General features: G+C 39.3%; 1 protein-coding gene across 5 annotated transcripts in view; it reads left to right on the top strand.

Annotated features, from left to right (window-relative positions):
• The window catches only part of ASH1L (ASH1 like histone lysine methyltransferase), a 251495-nt gene that overhangs the window by 152487 nt on the left and 76171 nt on the right, over positions 1-22837 (top strand). For all 5 annotated transcript variants that reach the window (XM_049880709.1, XM_049880707.1, XM_049880710.1 and 2 more), the window contains one exon: positions 3811-3990. In XM_049880709.1, the coding sequence (XP_049736666.1) occupies positions 3811-3990 (180 nt within the window). The remainder of the gene's footprint in view (positions 1-3810; positions 3991-22837) is intronic.

Raw genomic sequence — 22837 nt, 5'->3', positions numbered from 1 at the left:
TATAGGTAAGGAGTCATTTCTCTCATTGTTTGCTTTTTTTTTTTTTTTGGTTTGTTTTGTCTTTAGTATTCTGATGTTTGATTATAATATGTCTCAATATAAATTTCTTTGAGTTTTTCCACTTTGGATTTTCTCACTTTGTTGGATCTGTAGGTTTATGTGTTTTGCTAAATTTGGACACTTTTCAGCCATCATTTCTTTGAATGCTTTTTCAGCCTCACCCTCTTTGTCATCTCTTTGTGCGATTACGATGACACACAAGTTAGATCTTTTGTTATAGCCCCACATGTTGCAGAGGTTCTGTTCTTTGTAGCTTCTATTTCTTTGCCGTGGCTTTCTGTTTCATCGTTGTGTCAAGCATGTTTGTAATTGCTTGTTGAAGCGTTTTTGTGATGACTGTTTTAAAATCTTTGTCAGATAATTCCAACATCCATGTCATCTCAGAAACCCTGATGGCATAGTGGTTAAGAGCTATGGCTGCTAAAACCAAAAGTAATTCGAATCCGCCAGGCACTCCCTGGAAACCCTATGTGGCAGTTCTACTCTGTCCTGTAGGGTTTGTATTAGTCGGAATCGACTTGACAGCAATGGGTGTGTGTGTGTGGTATGTCATCTTTTTTTTTTTTTTTTTTTTTTTTTGAGCACTTTTGGATGGCTAATCCATTGTCTCCTGGCTTGCATTCTTTTAGACATAGTCTTCTTATTTTTTATCTTGTATGTAATGTGTATTTTTCCCCTCTGGCTTCTTGTATTAATTTTTTTCTTCATCACTAGGTTTCAGCGAGTTTGTTATATGTCTTAGTTCATTTTTTGGTTTTATTATGTTTATTGTTTAACTTTTTGGAACTGTGAGTTTATATATTTTATCATCTTTGGAAAATATTTGGACATTAATCTTAAATATTTTCCCTCTTGTTTTCTTCTGGGACTTCAAAATTCCACTTGCTTTATATTGTCCCATAGGTTGTTGATTTTACATAAGTAAATAGTCTTCTGTGTATATGTTTGTGTTTTCTGTTGCTGTCTCTTCAAGCTCATTGATGTTTTCTTCTGCAATGTCTGATTTACTGTTGAACACCTGCCAGTAAATTTTTCATTTCAGATTTTTTATTTTTCAGTTCTCTAAGTTCCCTTTGGGTTTTTGTTTTTAATGTCTTCTGTTTCTCTCCTTATTATCTTCATGGTTTCGTTTAAGACCTTGATCGTACTTACAGTCATACTCTGAAAGTCCTGCTCCATCTTTGTGATTTCTGGAGCTGTTTCTGCTGAATGATATTCCTCCAGGGTCACATTTTCCTACTTCTTGACATGTGTTAGGAATTTTTTTGTTGGATACAGGACATTGTTAATGTTGCACTATTGAATGTATGGATTTTGTTCTCTTCTGTTAACAAGTGTTCAAGTTTATTTGGGTAGGCAGTTAAGTTACAAGTGGGTCAACTTAAATCTTTTTTAAGGATTGTGTTTTAAGCTTTGTTACGGCCGCCCTTTATTCCAGGGATAGTTTAGCCCTACCACTACAGGTAAAGTTATCCTTCTAAGGTCTCAGTGGAATGTCCTGGGTGTTCAGCAGTGTCTTTCCACTCTACCATAATGTGAGCTCTGAGAATTGCTCAGATTACAACATAATAAGATTGTTCTTTGTCCAGCTTCCTCAAATTTCACTCTTCCATGTACAACTTAGTATTTACCAGTAAACTTATGAGAATAATAATCATCAGTATAAATCAGAATCCTCACTTCTCACTTCTTTGCCACTTGTGTTCTGACAGCAGCCACACATGCAGCACTTCTTCCTCTAACCACCCGGAGCAAGGTCGGATCTCACAAGTTAAAGTGCTTCAGACTGCCAAGACACCAGAAGCCAGCCACAAGCTTGGGAATCATTACAACACCCTCACTTCTGACCTGCTAGCTACAAATTCAGAGTTTTTCCCTACCCCTTCAGACTGATAGCTGCAAACTCAGGGCTCCCCTGATGTCTGACCTGCTGGCTACAAATTTAGGGTTCTCTCTGCCCTCTCAGGATACCAGCTGTAAACTCAGGCGTCCCCGTTGCCCCTCACTTCTGACCTACTGGCTTACACTATTCCTTTGGGTGTGATAATTTGCTGGTACAACTCATAGAACTCACACAAAGTGCCATACTTACAATTACAGTTTTATTACGGTAAAAAGGATACAGATGAAGAGATGCATACGGCAAGATCTGGAAGGGTTCCCCATGTGGAGCTTCCATGTCCCAAAAAAGGATGTACTACCCTCTCATTTACACCAGTGTTTTTCACCAACCAAGAATCCTATGGAGCTTCCATGTCCAGAATCTTTATTTGGGTGCATTATGTAGTCATGATTGATGAAATCATACACCCCCGTGCCACACGCCTTTAAGGTTAGCTGAATATGAGCCATTTAGTGGTCTTTCTGTCCTGGCCAGCCCCCACCTGAGTGACATCATTAGCGTAAACCCTCAGGTGTGGTCAGGAGGCCTCATCAAAGACACTTCAATAACTGAGGCATTTCTAAGGTTTTACAGATTATCTCTTGAGAACCAAGGATAAAGGTCAAATCCTTTCGGTAAAAAATTTTATTTCCTTTTTTTTCTTTTAATTATTTTTTAGATGAAGGTTTTCAGAGCAAATTAGTTTCTCATTAAACAATTAATACACATATTATTTTGTGGCACTTGTTGCAAACCCCATGACATGTCCACACTCTCCCCTTCTCGACCTTGGGTTCCCTGTTCCCGGCTTTCCTGTCCCCTCCGGCCTTCTCATCCTTGCCCCTGAACAGGTGTGCCCAGTTAGTCTCATTTTGTTTTATGTGCCTATCTAATCTTTGGCCCAAAGGTGAACCTCAGGAGTGACTTCATTACTGAGCTAAAGGGTGTCCTGGGGCCATACTCTCGGGGTTTTTCCATTCTCTGTCAGACCAGTATGTCTGGTCTTTTTTTGTGAGTTAGAATTTTGTTCCACATTTTTCTCCAGCTCTGTCCGGGACCCTCTTATTGTGATCCCTGTCAGAGCAGTCGGCGGTGGTAGCGGGGCGTCATCTAGTTGTGCTAGACTCAGTCTCGTGGAGGTTGTGGTAGTTGTAGTCCATTACTTCTTTGGCCTAATCTTTCCCTTTTACCTTTGGTTGTTTTCATTCTCCTTTGCTCCAGATGGGAAGGGACCGGTAAAGTATCTTAGATGGCCACTCACCTTTTAAGACCTCAAGATACTACTCACCAAAGTAGGATGTACAACGTTTTCTTTATAAACTATGTTATGCCAATTGAGCTAGATGTCCCCCGTGGGTAAAATACATTTAAACCTCACAGTACTCTAAAGAAAACTCATACACAGATTTCTGGAGTTATTTTTCTTCACAGCTTTCTCAACTTTGTTACTCTTCTCTATAAATTCCAGATACCTCAGCCTCTTGTACTCTTATCTCTCTTTTCAGTTCATCAGTTTGGCAGTTCTCCTACCTGCACCACGGTCTAGAAAGCACCTCTGCACAAACAACTAGTGTGATTTTAGGACTTACCTTATTAATTTTTGTTTTCTCAGAGATTACAGTCTTGTACTAACTGTTGTCTAGTGTCTGATAATTGTCTTATAAATTAAGTTCAGGATTCTAATGATTGATCATGTTTTTAGTAGTTTACATGGGAAGGACATATCTAGTACCACTTACTCCAACATGGCCAGATGAGGAAATCACCATATCCCTTTTTTAAAAACTGAGATTTTTTTTTAAATAGAAAAACATTTGCAGGGAAATAATTTTTTCACAATGAAATTATCTTTAAACTTTTCTTTCTAGCTTCACCGAAGCAGCAGTTGAGACTCCCAGTCCTCTCGAAACCCCTGACAAACCTCCTGAACCTGAAAGTAGCTTGCAGCCTGTACTCTCTCTCATCCCAAGGGAAAAGAAGACCCCTCGTCCCCCAAAGAAGAAGTATCAGAAAGCAGGGCTGTATTCTGACGTTTACAAAACTACAGAGTAAGTAGTAGCACCTATCAGCTGGCATTCTTTTAAAGACCTGTTATTCGTCCATGTTTGAAAAAAATACTTTAAATATTAAAAAACACAATACAAATGTAATATTATACACAAATATGGATCTCATCACAAATGCATGAAAGTCTGCTGTATTAGTCATAACGTTATACTATATTGTATGGAGCTAATTACCTTCCTTGATCTTTATCTTCTCTCTGCCTTTCAATTACCTTCCTATAATTTGGATTCTAATGGTGCCATTTTGTTCATTAAAAGTAACAAAAATGGCACTGTCTAACTAAAATGATCTTGATGATAATCTTCACTCATTCATCATTGCGATTGAATGCTCTCTGTGTTCCATATGCGTTGCCAGATTACTGAAACACCCTTCTTACTTTTAAGAACTTCATACTCCCATAGAAAAGAATGATATTGAACATATAATTACAGTACAACTTGATAAGCATTCTGACTGAGAATTTTTGAAGCCCCAAATAGATAGCAACTAATTATCATTGAGAAAGAGATATTTTATAGAGTGTAGTTGAGTTAATTTTGGAGGTGAGATAGAGCTTGCCAGGTAAAGAAGCGTACTCCAGACAGAACAGCATGTAGAAAAGCACATATACTAACGTGCAGAAATTTCTCGTATATTAGAAAAACCCAGTTCAATATTTCCGAAATATTATAAAGGAGTTGTGGAAAGTGAGCATTGCATTATGATGCGAAACTGACTCTAAGATGTTTAGTCTTCATTCTGGGAAGTTGCGTTGTTGTTGTTGGTTGCTATCAAGTCAGTTCCAACTCACAGGGAATCAAAAATAAGATTTTTAGGAAAGAGTGAAAAGCACAAATTTGTGTTTTAAAATGATAACTCTAGCAAGAGTAGAAAATTAATAGAATGTGAAAGATACTGATGGCAGAAGTTCTCACTGTATCAAGAGGTCATGAGGGTCTGAACTTTGAAAAAAGTGATCTTGAAAAAGGAAAGGTTGGACTTTAGAGATATATCTGAGTTAGTGTGGTTAAAGTGATTAACATGAGAGCCACAGATTTCCATATTGTGTATTGAAAAGATTGTTTATTGAAGTAGGTATTATGTAAAATCTTTGTACTCTATACCTACTTCTTAGTTCATGAAAATACTTTATCAGTTACACTTAGGTTTAGGTCCCAGTAATAGAAAATCCTCCCAAATAATGAAGGCTTTAAGAAGACAGGCATTTATTTCCCTTTCATTTAAAAGAAGTTTTGTAGCACACAGTTCAGGGCTAATGTGGTACCTCACAGTGTCTTCAGGAACCTAGACTCCTTTTGTTTTCTTCTATCCCAGCACTAGGCTCTGTTTCCAAGTTCACCTCATGTTCCAGTAAGGCTGCTGGAGTTCAGTCATGGTATCTTCATTAGACAGCAGACAAGAGAAAGGGAGTACGAGCATGCACCCTCTTTGTAAGGAAAGTTTCAAAACCTATTTCTAGCCATTGGCTGGAACCTAGTCACATGACCATACTTTAGCCACAAGGAAGGTTGGAAATATGGTCATTATTCCAGGTGACGTTTATCAAGCTTTCCACTACCCAAAAAAAAAAAAAAAAAATTCACATTATACTTCTATGTTTTAACTCTGATCAAATCTCTAAAAATGGAGAAGTAGAACGTTAATAATAAAATCAACCTGTAGCTTAGGCTGGGTTCTCTAGAGAAGCAAAACCAGTAAAGTGTATAAGTATATACAGAGAGAGATTTATATCAAGGAAACAGCTCATGTGACTGTAGGGGTTGTAACGCCTCAAGTCCTTGGATCAGGATAGAGGCCTTTCTCAATTCACGGAGCTGCAGAAGAAGCTGGTGAACCCAAGATAAGCAGGTCAGAGATCAGGGTTCCTGCTTACAAGCTGTGAAGGTCGAGGAACCCCCAAGGTAAGCAAGCAAGACATCAAGGTTTCTTCTGATTCACATAGCTGCAGGGACTGGCGAACCCAAGACAGGCAGGTCAGGGAGCAGGACTCTTGCTCGCAGGCCATGAAGATTGGCAAATCCCAAGATGGACAGGTAAGCTGCTAGCTCAAGTTCCAAGAACCAGAGTTCAGACAAGAGACAGCTACTGGGTCCAGAACAAGCCAACAACCTTTGCAAAGTGAGCAGGAAGGAAGTAGGCAGCGAAAGGTGGAGAGATGAAGGCTGAGGGGGCGGTGACCCGCCGCAGGCCCCACCTGTGCTGGTACCACTCAGCAGATTCCATCATAGGGATGATCACATACCAGATTTCAACAGGGAGGTGATCACAACATTTTACAACTGCCAAAACACCAAGAATCGTGTCCCAGCCAAGCTGACACACAATCCTAATCATCACAGCCTATAAATCAAAAATTGAGTATCATCAACCAAATCAGTATTTTTAAATGTCCCTGGTATGACAGGTCTTTGACTCTGAAAATTGACTGAAATATCCCCTTGTTTATGTTAGAATTATCTCTTCGTCTCACAAAAATATGTAGTTAGAAAATGGTTAATACTGGGCTATTGATAAAGGACATTAGTTAAGTTAATAGATGTACACATTCTTAAAAGACGTGAAGCACAGTATGTTTTTGTAGGATGCCTACTTGTTGGTAACATTTAGGGGGGAGGGCAGAAAGAGGAAAAAAATTGCAAGGTTACTCTTGTGTATAAATCATTATTGGTGTTAAGGGACTATGTGAGGAGAGTATGCTTCAAGCAGAATTGGATCAAGATAAAACCATATGGAGAGTTACATGAGGAAATACTAGAATTCAGAGGTTAACAGTTTGGAAGCTACCTTTACAGTTTTCCAGGTTAGAAATAATATCACAAACTAAGGTGATAGCAATGGAAAGAAGTTGGAAGGGCTGGATTCATGAAATATTTTGACATTAGAATTGGCAGGAATTAAATACTGGTTAGGATAGTAGGGAGTGAGGGACAGTGGTAGAGTCAGTCATCCTAGGAATGTTGCTATTTTCTGTTTCTGGGTATGTGCTGCTGTGATTAAAATTCCAAATAAAAGTGGGGCCGTCAGTACTCCTTGATTGAAGAAAACCTGTGTTTTATTAATCCCTATTCATATAGGCATCAAAAAGTGTCTAGTAATATAGTCATTTAACTATTATCAGGGGTGTAATGCTATAGTGGTAAAGTCCTCATCTAACTTCAGGGGTGGGAATGAGAATCACCATCAACCCAAAGCTGGTTCTTATAAAAGTGGAGATCAGGCTTACTTCCACTCGCCAGCCTTTTTACCAATTCTTACACCAGTTGTTCCTCCCATGGCACTCTCTGCTTCTCTGCTGGGTTCAATAATTCTTTGCAGTGGCCACACAGAACTTACAGACCATACTCATGATTATGGAGTTTATCAGGGAAATTACAGGCTACATCTCAAGATCAGAATCAACTTGGGAGTGACAGCATACAACTCAGGATAAAGTTCATAAATCAGGACAGCTTCTCCTTCTCTGCCATGCCCGCAGGCAGGCAGACAGGCAGGCCTCGCTCTCAGCCATGTCTACCGCCAGCCCTCACTTTCGGCCTTTGCCCTGCTCAGGCAAGCACTACAACACTTTAGCTCTGGCAGTAAGTTTCTGGAGGCATCCCACTGTGCCAGGAGAAGCCTACTGCCCGAACACACTCAGTTTTCTCATTCCAAGGATCTGCAAGTCCACCACGGCCATCTTGCACCAGTTTCCTGGCTCATGCCACCTCATGCCATTTCCAGTATTACAGCTCTATCTCCTGGGTCTAAGAGGTTTCCAGTGCAGGAACCCTGGATCCAACGGACACAGAACGCACCAGGCTCTTCTTGGTAATAGTGAGGTCCCCCTCAATATCTGTGGGATTGGCTCTTTTAAACCTAGTGGGATGGCAGAACTGACTGGTTGCCTTCTTAGGCCACAGCCAGCTTATGTGCACAGTCTCTGTCCTGTTCCTCCAAGAGTTTTACAAACCTAATTTGCATAGTCCAAGCCAATCGTTTTGTGAGTTAAGAAACCATGGCTAGAAAGGGCCATATAAAAACAATTCACTGCACCATAAGGGGTTATCTCTTGTACTGATTTTTAATGGATACTGTAACAAATTACTACAAACTTCATGGCTTAAAACAAGACAAATTTATTATCTTACCCTTCTTGAGGTCAGAAGTCTGAATTGGGTCTCATTAGGCTAACATCAAGGTGTTGGCAGAATTGCCTTCCTTTTGGAAGCCCTAGGGAAGAATCCATTTTCTTGCCTTTTCCAGCTTCTACTCACAGCCTGCATTCCTTGGTTCGTGGTCCCTTTCCATTTTCAAAGCCAGCATTGATGGTTTGAGTCCTCACCTCGCATCATTGCAACATCCTTGCTTCTGTAGTCACATCTACTTCTCTGACTCTGATGCTTCTACGCTCCTTTTCCATTTATAAGAACCCTAATGATAACATTTCTCCTGCCTGGATAATCCAGGATAATCTTGCCATCTCAGAATCAACTGATTAGCAACCTTAATGCCATCGGTAGTCTTAGTCCTCTTTACCATGTAACCTAACATATTCCCAGGTTCTGCAGTTTAGGACATGGGAATCTTTGGGTAGGGGCATTTTCTACCTACTAACCATAAAAAAAAAAATTTTTTTTTTCTAACCATACCTCTCTAGGATGTAGGATTTGGAAAGAGGAAGTAAAATTTTCACTTCTTATTTTATATTTGTCTTTACTGCTTGAACAGAAACCCTGGTGACTTAGTGGTTAAGAGCTACAGCTGTAACGGAAAGGTCAGCAGTTCGAATCCACTATGTGCTTGTTGGAAACCCTGTGGGGCAGGTCTACTCTGTGCTATAGGGTTGCTATGAGTCAGAATCGACTCGATTGCAATGGGTTTGCTTTTTTTTTTTTTTTTATTGCTTAAAATTATAAAGATGATGTATTACTTCTGCAATTTAAACTTTATCTAAGAGGAGTTAAAAATAATATAAAATACCAGGTATGTGTTAGGTGAATATAAGGGTGAGCTTTTGACTTTAGGGTATATATTATAATGAGACAAAGTGTAGAAAAAATTACACTAGATTGACAGTAGCCTTTACTTCTACCTCTACAGACAATCTTTTAAGAGTGTTGTTGTTAGTTGCCATTGAATCTATTCCAACTCATGGCCACTGCATGTTGCAGAGGACAACTGATCCATAGGGTTTTCAGGGTTCCATAGGGTTTGTGAAGCTGTGACCTTTCAGAAGCGCATCTCTAGGCCTGTCTTCTGAGGTGCCTCAGGGTGAGTTTGAACTGCCAAACTTTTGGCTAGTAGCATATAATTCTATTTATATGCTATTTTTGAGTACTGTGTCCATTATGCCATGTGTCTGTCAGTTTGTCGTACTGTGGGGGCTTGTGTGTTCCTGTGATGCTGGAAGCTATGCCACCGGTATTCAGATACCAGCAGGGTCACCCATGGAGGACAGGTTTCAGCTGAGCTTCCAGACTAAGACAGACTAGGAAGAAGGACCTGGCAGTCTACTTCTGAAAAGCATTAGCCAATGAAAACCTTATGAATAGCAGCGGAACATTGATACAGTGCTGGAAGATGAGCCCCCCGGGTTGGAAGGCACTCAAAAGACAACTGGGGAAGAGCTGCCTCCTCAAAGTAGAGTCGACCTTAATGACGTGGATAGAGTAAAGCTTTTGGGACCTATATTTAGTGATGTGGCATGACTCAAAATGAGAAGAAACAGCTGCAAACATCCATTAATAATCGGAACCTGGAATGTACAAAGTATGAATCTAGGAAGATTGGAAATCGTCAAAAATGGAATGCATAAACATCGATATCCTAGGCATTAGTGAGCTGAAATGGACTGGCATTGGCCATTTTGAATCGGACAATCATATAGTCTACTATGCTGGGAATGACAGCTCGAAGAGGAATGGTGTTGCATCCATCGTCAAAAAGAACGTTTGAAGATCTATCCTGAAGTACAACGCCGTCAGTGATAGGATAATATCCATACACCTACAAGGAAGACCAGTTAATACGACTACTATTCAAATTTACACACCAACCACTAGAGCCAAAGATGAAGAAACAGAAGATTTTTATCAGCTGCTGCAGTCTGAAATTGATCAAACATGCGATCAAGATGCATTGATAATTACTGGCGATTGGAATGCAAAAGTGGGAAACAGAAGAAGGATCAGTAGTTGGAAAATATGGCCTTGGTGATAGAACACATGTCGGAAATCAAATGATAGAATTTTGCAAGACCAATGACTTCTTCATTGCAAATACCTTCTTTCACCAACATAAACGGTGACTATACACATGGACCTCACCAGACGGAGCACACAGAAATCAAATTGAGTATATCTGTGGAAAGAGATGATGGAAAATCTCAATATCATCAGTCAGAACAAGGCCAAGGGCCGACTGTGGAACAGACCATCAGTTGCTCATATGCAAGTTCAATATGACCCTGAGTATATCCCACTTGAATTTAGAGACCATCTGAAGAATAGATTTGATGCATTGAACACTAGTGACTGAAGACCGGACGAGTTATGGAATGACATCAAGGACATCATCCATGGAGAAAGCAAAGAGGTCATTGAAAAGACAGGAAAGAAAGAAAAGACCAAGGTGGATGTCAGAGGAGACTCTGAAACTTGCTCTTGAGCGTCGAGCAGCTAAAGCAAAAATAAGAATTGATGAAGGGAAAGAACTGAACAGAAGATTTAAAAGGGCCTCTCGAGAAGACAGAGTAAAGTATTATAATGACATGTGCAAAGAGCTGGAGATGGAAAACCAAAAGGGAAGAACACACTCGGTGTTTCTCAAGCTGAAAGAACTGAAGAAAAAATTCAAGCCTCGAGTTGCAATAGTGAAGAATTCCATGGGGAAAATATTAAACGATGCAGGAAGCATCAAAAGAAGGTGGAAGGAATACACAGAGTCATTATATAAAAAGAATTAGTTGATATTCAACCATTTCAAGAGGTGGCATATGATCAGGAACTGATGGTACTGAAGGAAGAAGTCCAAGCTGCTCTGAGGGCGTTGGCGAAAAACAAGGCTCCAGGAATTGATGGAATATCAATTGAGATATTTCAACAAACAGATGCAGCGCTGGAAGTGCTCACTCGTCTATGCTAAGAAATATGTAAGACAGCTTCTTGGCCAACTGACTGGAAGAGATCCATATTTATGCCTATTCCCAAGAAAGGTGATCCAACCGAATGTGGAAATTATAGAACAATATCATTAATATCACACGCAAGCAAAATTTTGCTGAAGGTCATTCAAAAACGGCTACAGCAGTATATCAACAGGGAACGGCCAGAAATTCAGGCCGGTTTCAGAAGAGGACATAGAACCAGGGATATCATTGCTGATGTCAGATGGATCCTGGCTGAAAGCAGAGAATCCCAGAAGGATGTTTACCTGTGTTTTATTGACTATGCAAAGGCATTCGACTGTATGGATCATAACAAACCATGGATAACACTGTGAAGAGTGGGAATTCCAGAACACTTAAGTGTGCTCATGAGGAACCTTTACATAGATCAAGAGGCAGTTGTTTGGACGGAACAAGGGGATACTGATTGGTTTAAAGTCAAGAAAGGTGTGCATCAGGGTTGTATTCTTTCACCATACCTGTTCAATCTGTATGCTGAGAAAATAATACGAGAAGCTGGACTATATGAAGAAGAACAGGGCATCAGGATTAGAGGAAGACTCATTAACAACCTGCATTATGCAGATGACACAACCTTGCTTGCCAAAAGTGAAGAGGACTTGAAGCACTTACTAATGAAGATCAAAGACCACAGCCTTCAGTATGGATTGCACCTCAACATAAAGAAAACAAAAATCCTCACAACTGGACCAATGAGCAACATCATGATAAATGGAGAAAAGATTGAAGTTGTCAAGGATTTCATTTTACTTGGATCCACAATCAACAGCCATGGAAGCACCAGTCAAGAAATCAAAAGACGTGTTGCATTGGGCAGATCTGCTGCAACGGACCTCTTCAAAGTGTTGAATAGCAAAGATGTCACCCTGAATACTAAGGTGCGCCTGACCCAAGCCATGGTATTTTCAGTCACATCGTACGCTTGTGAAAGCTGGACAATGAATAAGGAAGACCGAAGAAGAATTGACACCTTTGAATTGTGGCGTTGGCGAAGAATATTGAATATACCATGGACTGCCAAAAGAATGAACAAATCTGTCTTGGAACAAGTGCGGCCAGAATGCTTCTTAGAAACAAGGATGGCGAGACTGTGTCTTAAATACTTCGGGCATGTTGTCAGGAGGGATCAGTCCCTGGGGAAGGACATCATGCTTGGCAGAGTATGGGGTCAGCAGAAAAGAGGGAGACCCTCAACGAGGTAAATTGACACAGTGGCTGCAACAATGAGCTGAAGCATAACAACGATTGTGAGGATGGCGCAGGACTGGTCAGTGTTTTATTCTGTTGTACGTAGGGTCGCTATGAGTCGGAACCGACTCGACGGCACCTAACAACAACAACATGTCCATTATATAAAAATAGTATAAATATAATTTTAAAGCTCCTAAAATATTCCTTATTTTCCTGGGATTAATGGTAATATATTTTTATGTGTGTTTTAGGCTTAATCCTTCATTAATACTTGGGAAAACTGAAGCTCATAAAGGGAAGGTTAAGTGATTTGCTCAAGTCATACCAGTCATTTTTAGGAAAACCAGATCGAGAATTCTGTTTATTTTTCTTACTTTAGTCACTGTGCAAATGAAAATAACCTGAGTGAAATTTTTCAAACAAAATAGATTTCTTCTTAAGTAATTTTTTTTTTTTTTTTTTGGTGCTAATGTACATAATTTTTTTTTTTTTCCCCAAATTGCAATTGTTCATTACTGGCATATAGGAAGGAGCCCTGGTGGCACAACTGGTTAAGTGCTTGGGTGCTAACCAAAAGGCTGGCAGTTCAAAGCCACCGTGCAGCTCTGTAGGAGAAAGACTTGGTGATCTACTTCCATAAGGTCTGTAACAAGAAAATCCTATGGGGCAGTTCCACCCTGACACATGGGGTCTCTGTGAGTCGAAATTGACTCAGTGATACCCAAAAACAATATTTTGGAAACCCTCGTGGTGTAGTGGTTAAGTGCTATGGCTGCTAACCAAAGGGTTGGTTGTTCAAATCCACCAGACGCTCCTTGGAAACTCTACGGGGCAGTTCTACTCTGTGCCATAGGGTCGTTAGGAGTCGGAATGGACAGCAATGGGTACTGGGCATATAGGAAAACGGTTGACTTTTGTTCATTAACCTTGTATCCTGGTGCTTTACGATAGTCACTCCTTGGTTCTGGGAATTTTTTTGTCAATTCTTCCGGATTTTTACATAGACAATCATGTCATCTGCAAACAAAGACATTTTTGTTTCTTCCTTCCCAACCTATACACTTTTTATTTCCTTTTCTTATTTTATTGCATTAGCTAGGACTTCCAGTACAGTGTTGAATTGGAGTGGTGCAAGTAGATATCCTTGCTTTGTTCTCAATCTTAGAATCATCTAGTTTGTCAGATTAATGTCAGCTGTGGGCTTTCTGTAGGTATTCGTAATCAAGTTGAAGAAGTGCTCCTCTACTCCTAGTTGGCTGAAAGTTTTTATCCTGAATGAGTGTTGGATCTTGTCAAATGCTGCCTCTTCGTCCATCCATGTTATGATATGAGTTTTCTTCTTTAGCCTTTTGATGTGATGGATTACCTTAATTGATGTTCAAAGTTTGACCCAGGCTTACATTCCTGAAATTATTCTTGCTTGGTTATGGTGTATAATTATTTTTTACATTGTTGGATTCAATTTGCCAATATTTTGTTGAAGATTTTTACATCTGTGTTTGTGAGAGATATTGGTATGTAGTTTTCCTTTCTTGTAAAGTTTTTATCTGGCTTTGGAATTAGGGTAATGCTGATCTATACAATGAGTTAGGAAGTGTTGCCTCTGTTTCTGTTTGCCTGGGAAGGGGTGGGGGATTAGGCAAGTAGGAAACCAAGGCTTTCCTACCATTTTTTTAGTCACCTTTTTCTTAATTCAGTATTCACTTGGTTGCTGTAAACTTTTGACTGGTTTCCAGACTTCCGATGAAGTTGGTTCTGCCAGTTTCTACTTGTTGCTTGAGGCTTCTGTGAGAGGATGGGAACATGGATTTGCTTACATAGCCATCTTGCTGATAGTACCTCTCCAGTAGTCTTATTTTTGAAGGGTGAATTCTATTCTGTCATCCTCTGTTATCCAAATGAGATGATATATGTAAAATTCCTGATATACAGTAAGTACTCAGAGTAAGTCTTAGCTCTTTCTTCTGTGTTTCATTCTCCCAAAGGCATGTTTCCTATCCCTTTTTCTCTCTAGTCACCCATCATGTTTAAGTTGTAGGTACCTCCTGCCTCTAAGCTCTTATTCTAGAGAAAAACAAAGATCAGTTTTGATTATAATAAATGATACTTGCTGCCGACAGCCACATCCAGCAGTTGCTTGTTTTTATAAAAGGAGCTAGTAAGATTGCATTCACAGAAACAACTAAGGAACTCTGCACTCTTGGTTTGGCTCGTAATGTGAATTGTATCATTTCATGGCATCACTGTGTATATTTGCAGGAATTCTAGATCATTATTTATAAAAGCTTAGTCTGCCACTTAGGAATGGGAGACTTGGGATGGAATCCATCATTCCATTTAGATTTTTCTGTTTTTTATAGAAAATTGGCTGTGTTGGTATGATTTAGGAAAACACGTTTGCAGCTGGCATTAGATCCCCAGCAGCTAAGTAGCTATAGCCCCCTCTTGTGACAGTAAAGTGGCTTCATTAGCAATTACCATTTCAGACTTAACTGTTCATTAATCTGGTCCTGATGAGCATATTAGGTAGCAAGATTTAAAAAGATATTTCAAAAAGTTATATCCAGAGTTTTCAGGACAAGCCGTTAGTTCAATTTAGAATTCAGTATTGGTAGACATCCCTCTAATAATCTCTTTTTAAACTGGGAGATGATATAACCTAACTCAGAAGCTATCACTATTTGGTGTTAATAGATGGAGTTGATTAAGATTGTCATATCATCCTAGAAGGATTTTCTCAATGGGATAACCGAAAACAAAAGGAAATTTATCAGATCCTTGCAGATATCTCTTTGTATCCTAGTTCAGTGTTTTTGTTTTTGCCATTCTTAACTGTTCCCTGAAAGGAAAACTAAAATAGTCCTACCTTACAATCCAGCAGTCCCACTCCTTGGAATATATCCTAGAGAAATAAGAGCCTTTACACGAACAGATACATGCACACCCATGTTTACTGCAGCACTGTTTACAATAGCAAAAACATGGAAGCAACCAAAGTGCCCATCAACGGATGAATGGATAAATAAATTATGGTATATTCACACAATGGAATACTATGCATCGATAAAGAACAGTGAGGAATCTGTGCAACATTTCATAACATGGAGGAACCTGGAAGGCAATATGCTGAGTGAAATTAGTCAGTTGCAAAAGGACAAATATTGTATAAGACCACTAGTATAAGAACTTGAGAAATAGTTTAAACTGAGAAGAAGACATTCTTTTGTTGTTATGGGGAGGGGGAAGGAGGGAGGGAGAGGGACGTTCACTAATTAGACAGTAGATAAGAACTACTCTAGGTGAAGGGAAAGACAGCACACAATACAGTGGAGGTCAGCACAATTGGACTAAACCAAAAGCAAAGAAGTTTCCTGAATAAACTGAATGCTTCGAAGGCCAGCGTAGCAGGGGCAGGGGTCTGGGAACCATGGTTTCAGGGGACATCTCTGTCAATTGGCATAATAAAATCTGTTAACAAAACATTCTGCATCCCACTTTGAAGAGTAGTGTCTGGGGTCTTAAACGCTAGCAAACAGCCATCTAAGATGCATCAATTGGTCTCAACCCACCTGGATCAAAGGAGAATGAAGAACACCAAGGACACAAGGTGATTACTAGCCCAAGAGACAGAAAGGGCCACATGAACCAGCAACTACATCATCCTGAGACCAGAAGACCTAGATGGTGCCCGGCTACAACCGATGACTGCCCTGACAGGGAACACAGCAGAGAACCCCTGAGGGAACAGGAGAGCAGTGGGATGCAGACCCCAAATTCTCATAAGACCAGACTTAATGGTCTGCCTGAGACTGGAAGAACCCCGGTGGTCATGGCCCCCAGACCTTCTGTTGCCCCAGAACAGGAACCACTCCCGAAGCCAACTCTTCAGACATGGATTGGGCTGGACAATGGGTTGGAGAGGGATTCTGGTGAGGAGTGAGCTTCTTGGATCAGGTGGACACTTGAGACTATGTTGGCATCTCCTGCCTGGAGGGGAGAAGAAAGGGTAGAGGGGGTTAGAAGCTGGTGAAAAGGACACAAAAAGAGAGTAGAGGGAGAGAGCAGGCTGTCTTGTTAGGGGGAGAGTAATTGGGAGTATGTAGCAAGGTATATATGGGTTTTTGTGTGAGAGACTGACTTGATTTGTAAACTTTCACTTAAAGCACAATAAAAATTATTTTTTTTTTTAAATGACAAAATAAAGTAGCCCTTGAAAAGGAAAAGTCTGCTCCATAAATTTTAGAAAGCCAGCTTAATGCATACTTAGCCTGTACTATAAAGTTACCTAACTTTGTTCTAAGTATCTCACTATATACCACAGAAGTAAGGGCAAGACCTTTATCCCCAAGAAGATTTAATTAGAGTGAAAAAAAAAATGAATTTTAAACTACAAGGACCCTTAGAGATAATGGAATCCAATATTTCCCAGTAACAGTATGAGGACCATTTGGGGAACTTTTTTAAAAATACAGGTTCCCAGACCCTCCTCCAAGAACCATGTGTCTCAAACATGAATGCCGTAAGAATTCAGAAGTGATAAGGAGATGCAGTTTTGTGAAGGAAACTGGGACTTAATTTATGTATTAAAAGTGTACAATTAATAACATTTAGTATGTTCACAGAGTTGTGCATCTATCACCACAATCAATTTTAGAACATTTTCATTACCTCAGAAAGTAACGCTTATCCTCTTAATCATCACACCCCTAGCATCCCAGCTCTTTGAATCTACTTTTTGTCTATATGTTGTCATTGTTGTTGGGTACCATCAAGTCAGTTTTGACTCTTAGTGACCCTCTGTATAACAGAACAAAACACTGCCCAGTTCTGTACCATCACTACAATTGTTGCTGTGTTTGAGCCCAGTCTATCTTGAGGGTCTTCCCCTTTTTTGCTAATGCTCTACTTTACCAAGCATGATGTCCTTCTCCAGGGACTGGTCCCTCCTGATAAAATGTCCAACGTAAGGGAGACAAAGTGCCATCCTCTCTTTTAAGGAACATTCTGGCTGTACTTCTGCCCAGACTTGTTTGGTCTTCTGGCACCCATGCTATGTTCAGTATTCTTCATCAACACTGTAATTCAAAGGCATCCATTCTTTTTCAGTCTTTCTTAAGTATTGTCCAGCTTTCGCATATATGTGAGGCAATTAAAAATACCATGGCTTGGGTCAGGTGCACCTTAGTCCTCAAAGTGACACCTTTGCTTTTTAATACTTCAAAGAGGTATTAGCACAGTGGTTAAGCGTTCAGCTGCTAACCAGAAGGTCGGCAGTTTAAATCTACCAGCCACTCCGAAACAGGTTGGTTGGGTGATTGGGTGGGTGGTTGGTTGGGTGGGTGGGTGGGTGGGTGGTTGGTTTGCTTGGTTTTGGAACTGATTTGCCCAGTGCAATACATCCTCTGATACCTTGACTGCTGCTTCCATGGGCGTTGACTGTACATCCAAGTAAAATGAAATCCTTGACAGCTTCAATATGTTCTCCATTAATCAAGGTGTTGCTTATTGGTCCCGTTGTGAGAATTTTTTTCCTTTATGTTGAAGTATGATCCATACTGAAGGCTTTAATCTTTGATCTTCCATCAGTAAGTACTTCAGGTCCTCTTCACTTCCAGCAAGCAAGGTTGTATCATCTGCATATTGCAGGTTGTTAATGACTCTCCCTCCAGTCCTGATGCTGTATTCTTCATATAGTCCAGCTTCTTGGATTATTTGCTCAGTGTACTGGTTGGATAAGTATGGTGAAAGCATACAACCTTGACACACACCTTACCTGACTTTAAACCACACATTATCCCCTTGTTCTGTTCAAACAACTGCCTCTTGATCTATGTTATCCATAATTGTGTTATGATGCACACAGTCAAATGCCTTTGCATAGTCAATAAAATACATGTAAATATCTTCCTGATGGTCTCTGCTTTCAGCCAAGATCTATCTGACATCAGCAGTGATATCCCTTGTTCCACATCGTCTTCCGAATCCAGCTTGAATTTCTGGCAGTTCTACGTCGGTGTACTGCTGCAACCGTTTTGGAGTTATCTTTAGCAAAATTTTACTTGTGTGTAATATTAATGATATTGTTTGATAATTTCTACATTCTGTCAGGTCACCTTTCTTTGGAATGGGCACATATATCCATCTCTTCCAGATGGTTGGCCAGGTAGCTGTCTTTCAAATTTCTTGGCATAAACAAGTGTTTTCAGTGTTGCATCCATTTGTTGAAACTTCCCAATTGGGATTCCATCAATTCCTGGAGCCTTGTTTTTCACCAGTGCTTTTGGTGCATCTTGGACTTCTTCCTTCAATACTGTCAGCTCTTGATCTTATGCTGCCTCCTGAAATGGTTGAACGTCAACCAATTCATTTTGGTACAATGACTCCGTGTATTCCTTCCATCTTTTTTTGATACTTCCTGCATCATTCAATATTTTGCCCATAGAGTCCTTCAGAATTACAACTCAGGGCCTGAATTTTTTCTTCAGCCTTTCAGCTTGAGAAATGTTGGGCGTGTTCTTCCCTCTTGATTTTCTAACTCCAGGACTTTGCACATTTCATTATAATATTTTACTTTGTCTCCTTGAGCTGCTCTTTGAAATCTTCTGTACATCTCTTTTATTTCATCATTCCTTCCATTCACTTTAGCTACTCTCTGTTCAAGAATAAGTTTCAGGGTCTCTTCCATGTTTTATGCTTATTGGCCATTCATATATCATCTTTGGAAAAATGTCTGTTAAATACTTGGCCTGTTTTTTATTTCGCTTGTCTTTTTATTACTGATTTGTAAGAGTACAAGTCACTTACTAGATATATGACTTGCACAGATTTTCTTCCATTCTGTGGATTGTCTTCTCACTTTCTAGGTGTTATCCTTTGAAGCACACAGGTTTTTAATTTTAATGAATTCCAGTTTACTAATTTTCTTTTTTATCACTTGTATTAAAATTAAAGTGTTTTACAAAAGAAATCATCTCTTAACCCAAAGTCACAAAAATTTACTCCTGTTTTCTTGTAAGAATTTTATGCTTTTAGGCCTTACATTTAGGTATACAATCCACCTTGACTTGTATATGTTGTAAGTCCGAATTTTTTCTTTTGTTTGGGGCTGTCCAATTATCCTAGCAGTATTTGTGGAAAAGACTGTTCTTTCACCATTGAATTGCTTTGACCTTTTTGTCCAAAATCAGTTGACCATAAATGTTAGAGTTTATTTCTAGACTCTCAGTTCTTTGCAATTGATATTTATGTTTATTTTTATGCCAATATCACACTGTCTTGATTGCGTACCTTTGTAGTAAATTTTGAAATCAGGAAGTGTGATTTCTCCACCTTTGTTCTTTTTTATCAAGATTTATTTGAAATTTTTTATATGGTGTGAGTCTTACTGTGCTAAATGCTTTATAACCATTATCTCATTTAATCCATTCACCTACCCTGTGACAGACCAGGCACTGTTATTGAGAAAGCTAAGACTTAGAAATACTAAGTAACTTGTCCAGGCTTACACAGCTAGTAAGTGGCATAGTTAACATTTGAATGCAGGTAGTGACTGGTTCCAGAGTTTATAATTTTAACCAGTTTACTCTACCTTTAAGGTACTTACATACCTTTTGATTCTAAAAACTGGACTATTGTTTTAGATGCAATGCTAGCTGTAGGTTAACATGTATGTCTTATATTACATTCTTAATAAGGAAAACAGTTAGGGCTGGTAAAGTTTCTGTTGTCATTGTTTATGTTAGTTACAGTTGAGTCAGGTCTGCTCATGGAGAGCTCATGTACAACAGAACAAAACGTTGCCTGGTCCTGGGCCATCTTCACAGTCATTGGTATGCTCGAGTCCGTTTTTAAGTGGCTTCCAAACTACAGAGCTCATCTTCCGTCACTATAACACAGTATTATGTTTTGATCTTAAGGTTTTCATTGGCTAATTTTCCAAAGCAGGTCACCAGGCCTTTCTTCCTAGTCTTATCTCCAGCTACACTCCTTAGATATTCTTTCCTTTTGCATTTTACTAACCATTTCCCCCAGTTCCTCCACTTTCCTCCTGGTGCTTATCTTAGGTATTTACCCTTATATCACCTATCTTCTTGTCTTTTACTTGCCAAAATCCCATTTATTCTTTCAGATCATATTCAAGGTCTAAAATGCACACTTCTTCAATAAAAATTTCCTTAATTCTCCCCTAACCCAAAACCCTTTGCCATCAAGCTGATTCCAACTCGTAGCGACCCTATAGGACACAGTAGAACTGTCCCATATGATTTCCAAGGAGCGCCGGTGGATTTGAACTGCCAAACTTTTGGTTAGCAGCTGTGGCTGTTAACCGCTACACCACCAGAGCTCTCCCCTAGTTGAAATTAATTCACTTTTCTTTTTGCTTTCTTAAAGCTCAGGATCTCTTAAAACTTTTAAGGCATTATAATATATTCTCGATATTTGCATACATGTTTTTTCCTCCATTGGACTGTAAGCTTCTTATTGTCTAGGACCACGCATTGTTCATCTTCTGTGCCTTGTAGAGCCTCACAGAGTCTTTTATATAAACTATATGAGAGAAAGAAGTAACTGCCTAAATTCCTAAAATACAATACACTCAATTCTCACTTATCAACATGGTTTGGCTCCAAAGACATTTTGAAAATCAGGTGGTGATGTGAAAATCAGCATTATGCAAAAATGGAGGTGGACCACATTAGATCAGAAAATGGAAGACGACAGAAGTCCTCAACAAAATTCTAGCCAATAGAATTCAACAACATATCAAAAAAAGTAATTCACCACCGTCCAAGTGGGATTTATACCAGGTATGCAGGGATGGTTCAACATTAGGAAAACAATCAATGTAATTCATCACATAAATAAAACAAAAAACAAGAACTGCATAATCTTGCCAATTGATGCAGAAAACGCATTTGACAAAGTCCAACACTGATTCGTGATAAAAACTCTCAGCAAAATAGGAATAGAAGGAAAATTCCTAAACATTACAAAGGGCATCACAAAGCCAACAGCCAACATCATCCTAAATGGAGAGACTGTGAAAGCATTCCCCTTGAGAATGGGAACCAGACAAGGGTGCTCTTTATCACCATTCTTATTCAATATTGTGCTCAAGGTCCTACCCAGAGCAGTTAGGCTAGATAAAGAAATAAAGAGCATCCACATTAGGAAAGAAGAAGTAAAAGTATCTCTATTTGCAGATGACATGATCTAATACACAGAAAACCCTAAAGAATCCTCAAAAAAACTGCTGCAACTAATAGAAGAGTTCAGCAGAGTATCAGGATACAAGATAAACATACAAAAATCAGTCGAATTCCTCTATACCAACAAAGAGAACATCAAAGAGGAAATCACCAAATCAATACCATTTACAGTAGCCCCCAGGAAGATAAAATACTTAGACATAAAACTAACCAGAGACATAAAAGACCTGTACAAAGAAAACTACAAGACACTAGTGCAAGACAGCAAAAGAGACCTACATAAGTGGAAAAACATAACCTTCTCATGGATAGGAAGACTCAACATTGTAAAAATGTCTGTTCTACCAGAAGGAATCTATAGATACAATGCAATCGCAATCCAAATACCAATGACATTTTTTAATGAGATGGAGAAACAAATCACCAACTTCATATGGAAAGTAAAGACGCCCTACATAAGTAAAGCATTACTGAAAAAGAAGAAAGTGGGAGGCCTCACACTACCTGGTTTTAGAACATACTATACTGGCACAGTAGTCAAAACAGCCTGGTACTGGTACAACAACAGATACACAGACCAATGGAACAGAATTCCGAATCCAGACATAAAATCCATCTGCATATGAGCAGCTGATATTTTACAAAGGTCCAAAGTCAGTTAAATGGAGAGAAGACAGTCTCTTTAACAAATGGTGTTAGCATAACTGGATATCCATCAGCAAAAAAATGAAATAAGACCCCTACCTCATACCATGTACAAAAATGAACTCAAAATAGATCAAAGACCTAAATATAAAAATCTAAAACGATAAAGATCATGGAAGAAAAAATAGGGACAAGACTAGGAGCCCTAATACATGGCATAAACAGTAAATAAAACATTATTAACAATGCACAAACACCAAAAAAGAAACTAGATAACTGGGAGCTCCTAAAAAGCAAACATCTGTGCTCATCCCAAGACTTAACCAAAAGAGTGAAAAGATTACCTGCAGACTGGGAAAGCTTTTGTCTATGACAGTTCCATTCAGCACCTGATCTCTAAAATCTACATGATACTGCAAAAACTCAACAACAAAAAGACAAATAACCCAGTTTTAAAAAATGGACAAAGGATATGAACAGGCACTTCACCATAGAAGACATTCAGGCAACTAACAGATACATGAAGAAAGGCTCATGATCATTAGCCATTAGAGAAATGCAAATCAAAACTACAGTGAGATACCATCTCACCCCAACAAGGCTGGCATTAATCCA

The sequence above is a fragment of the Elephas maximus genome, chromosome 3 (assembly GCF_024166365.1).
Source record: "Elephas maximus indicus isolate mEleMax1 chromosome 3, mEleMax1 primary haplotype, whole genome shotgun sequence".
Lineage (NCBI taxonomy): Eukaryota > Metazoa > Chordata > Mammalia > Proboscidea > Elephantidae > Elephas > Elephas maximus.
The sequence above is the reverse complement of the archived record's forward strand: the minus strand, read 5'-3'. Positions and strand labels throughout refer to the sequence as shown.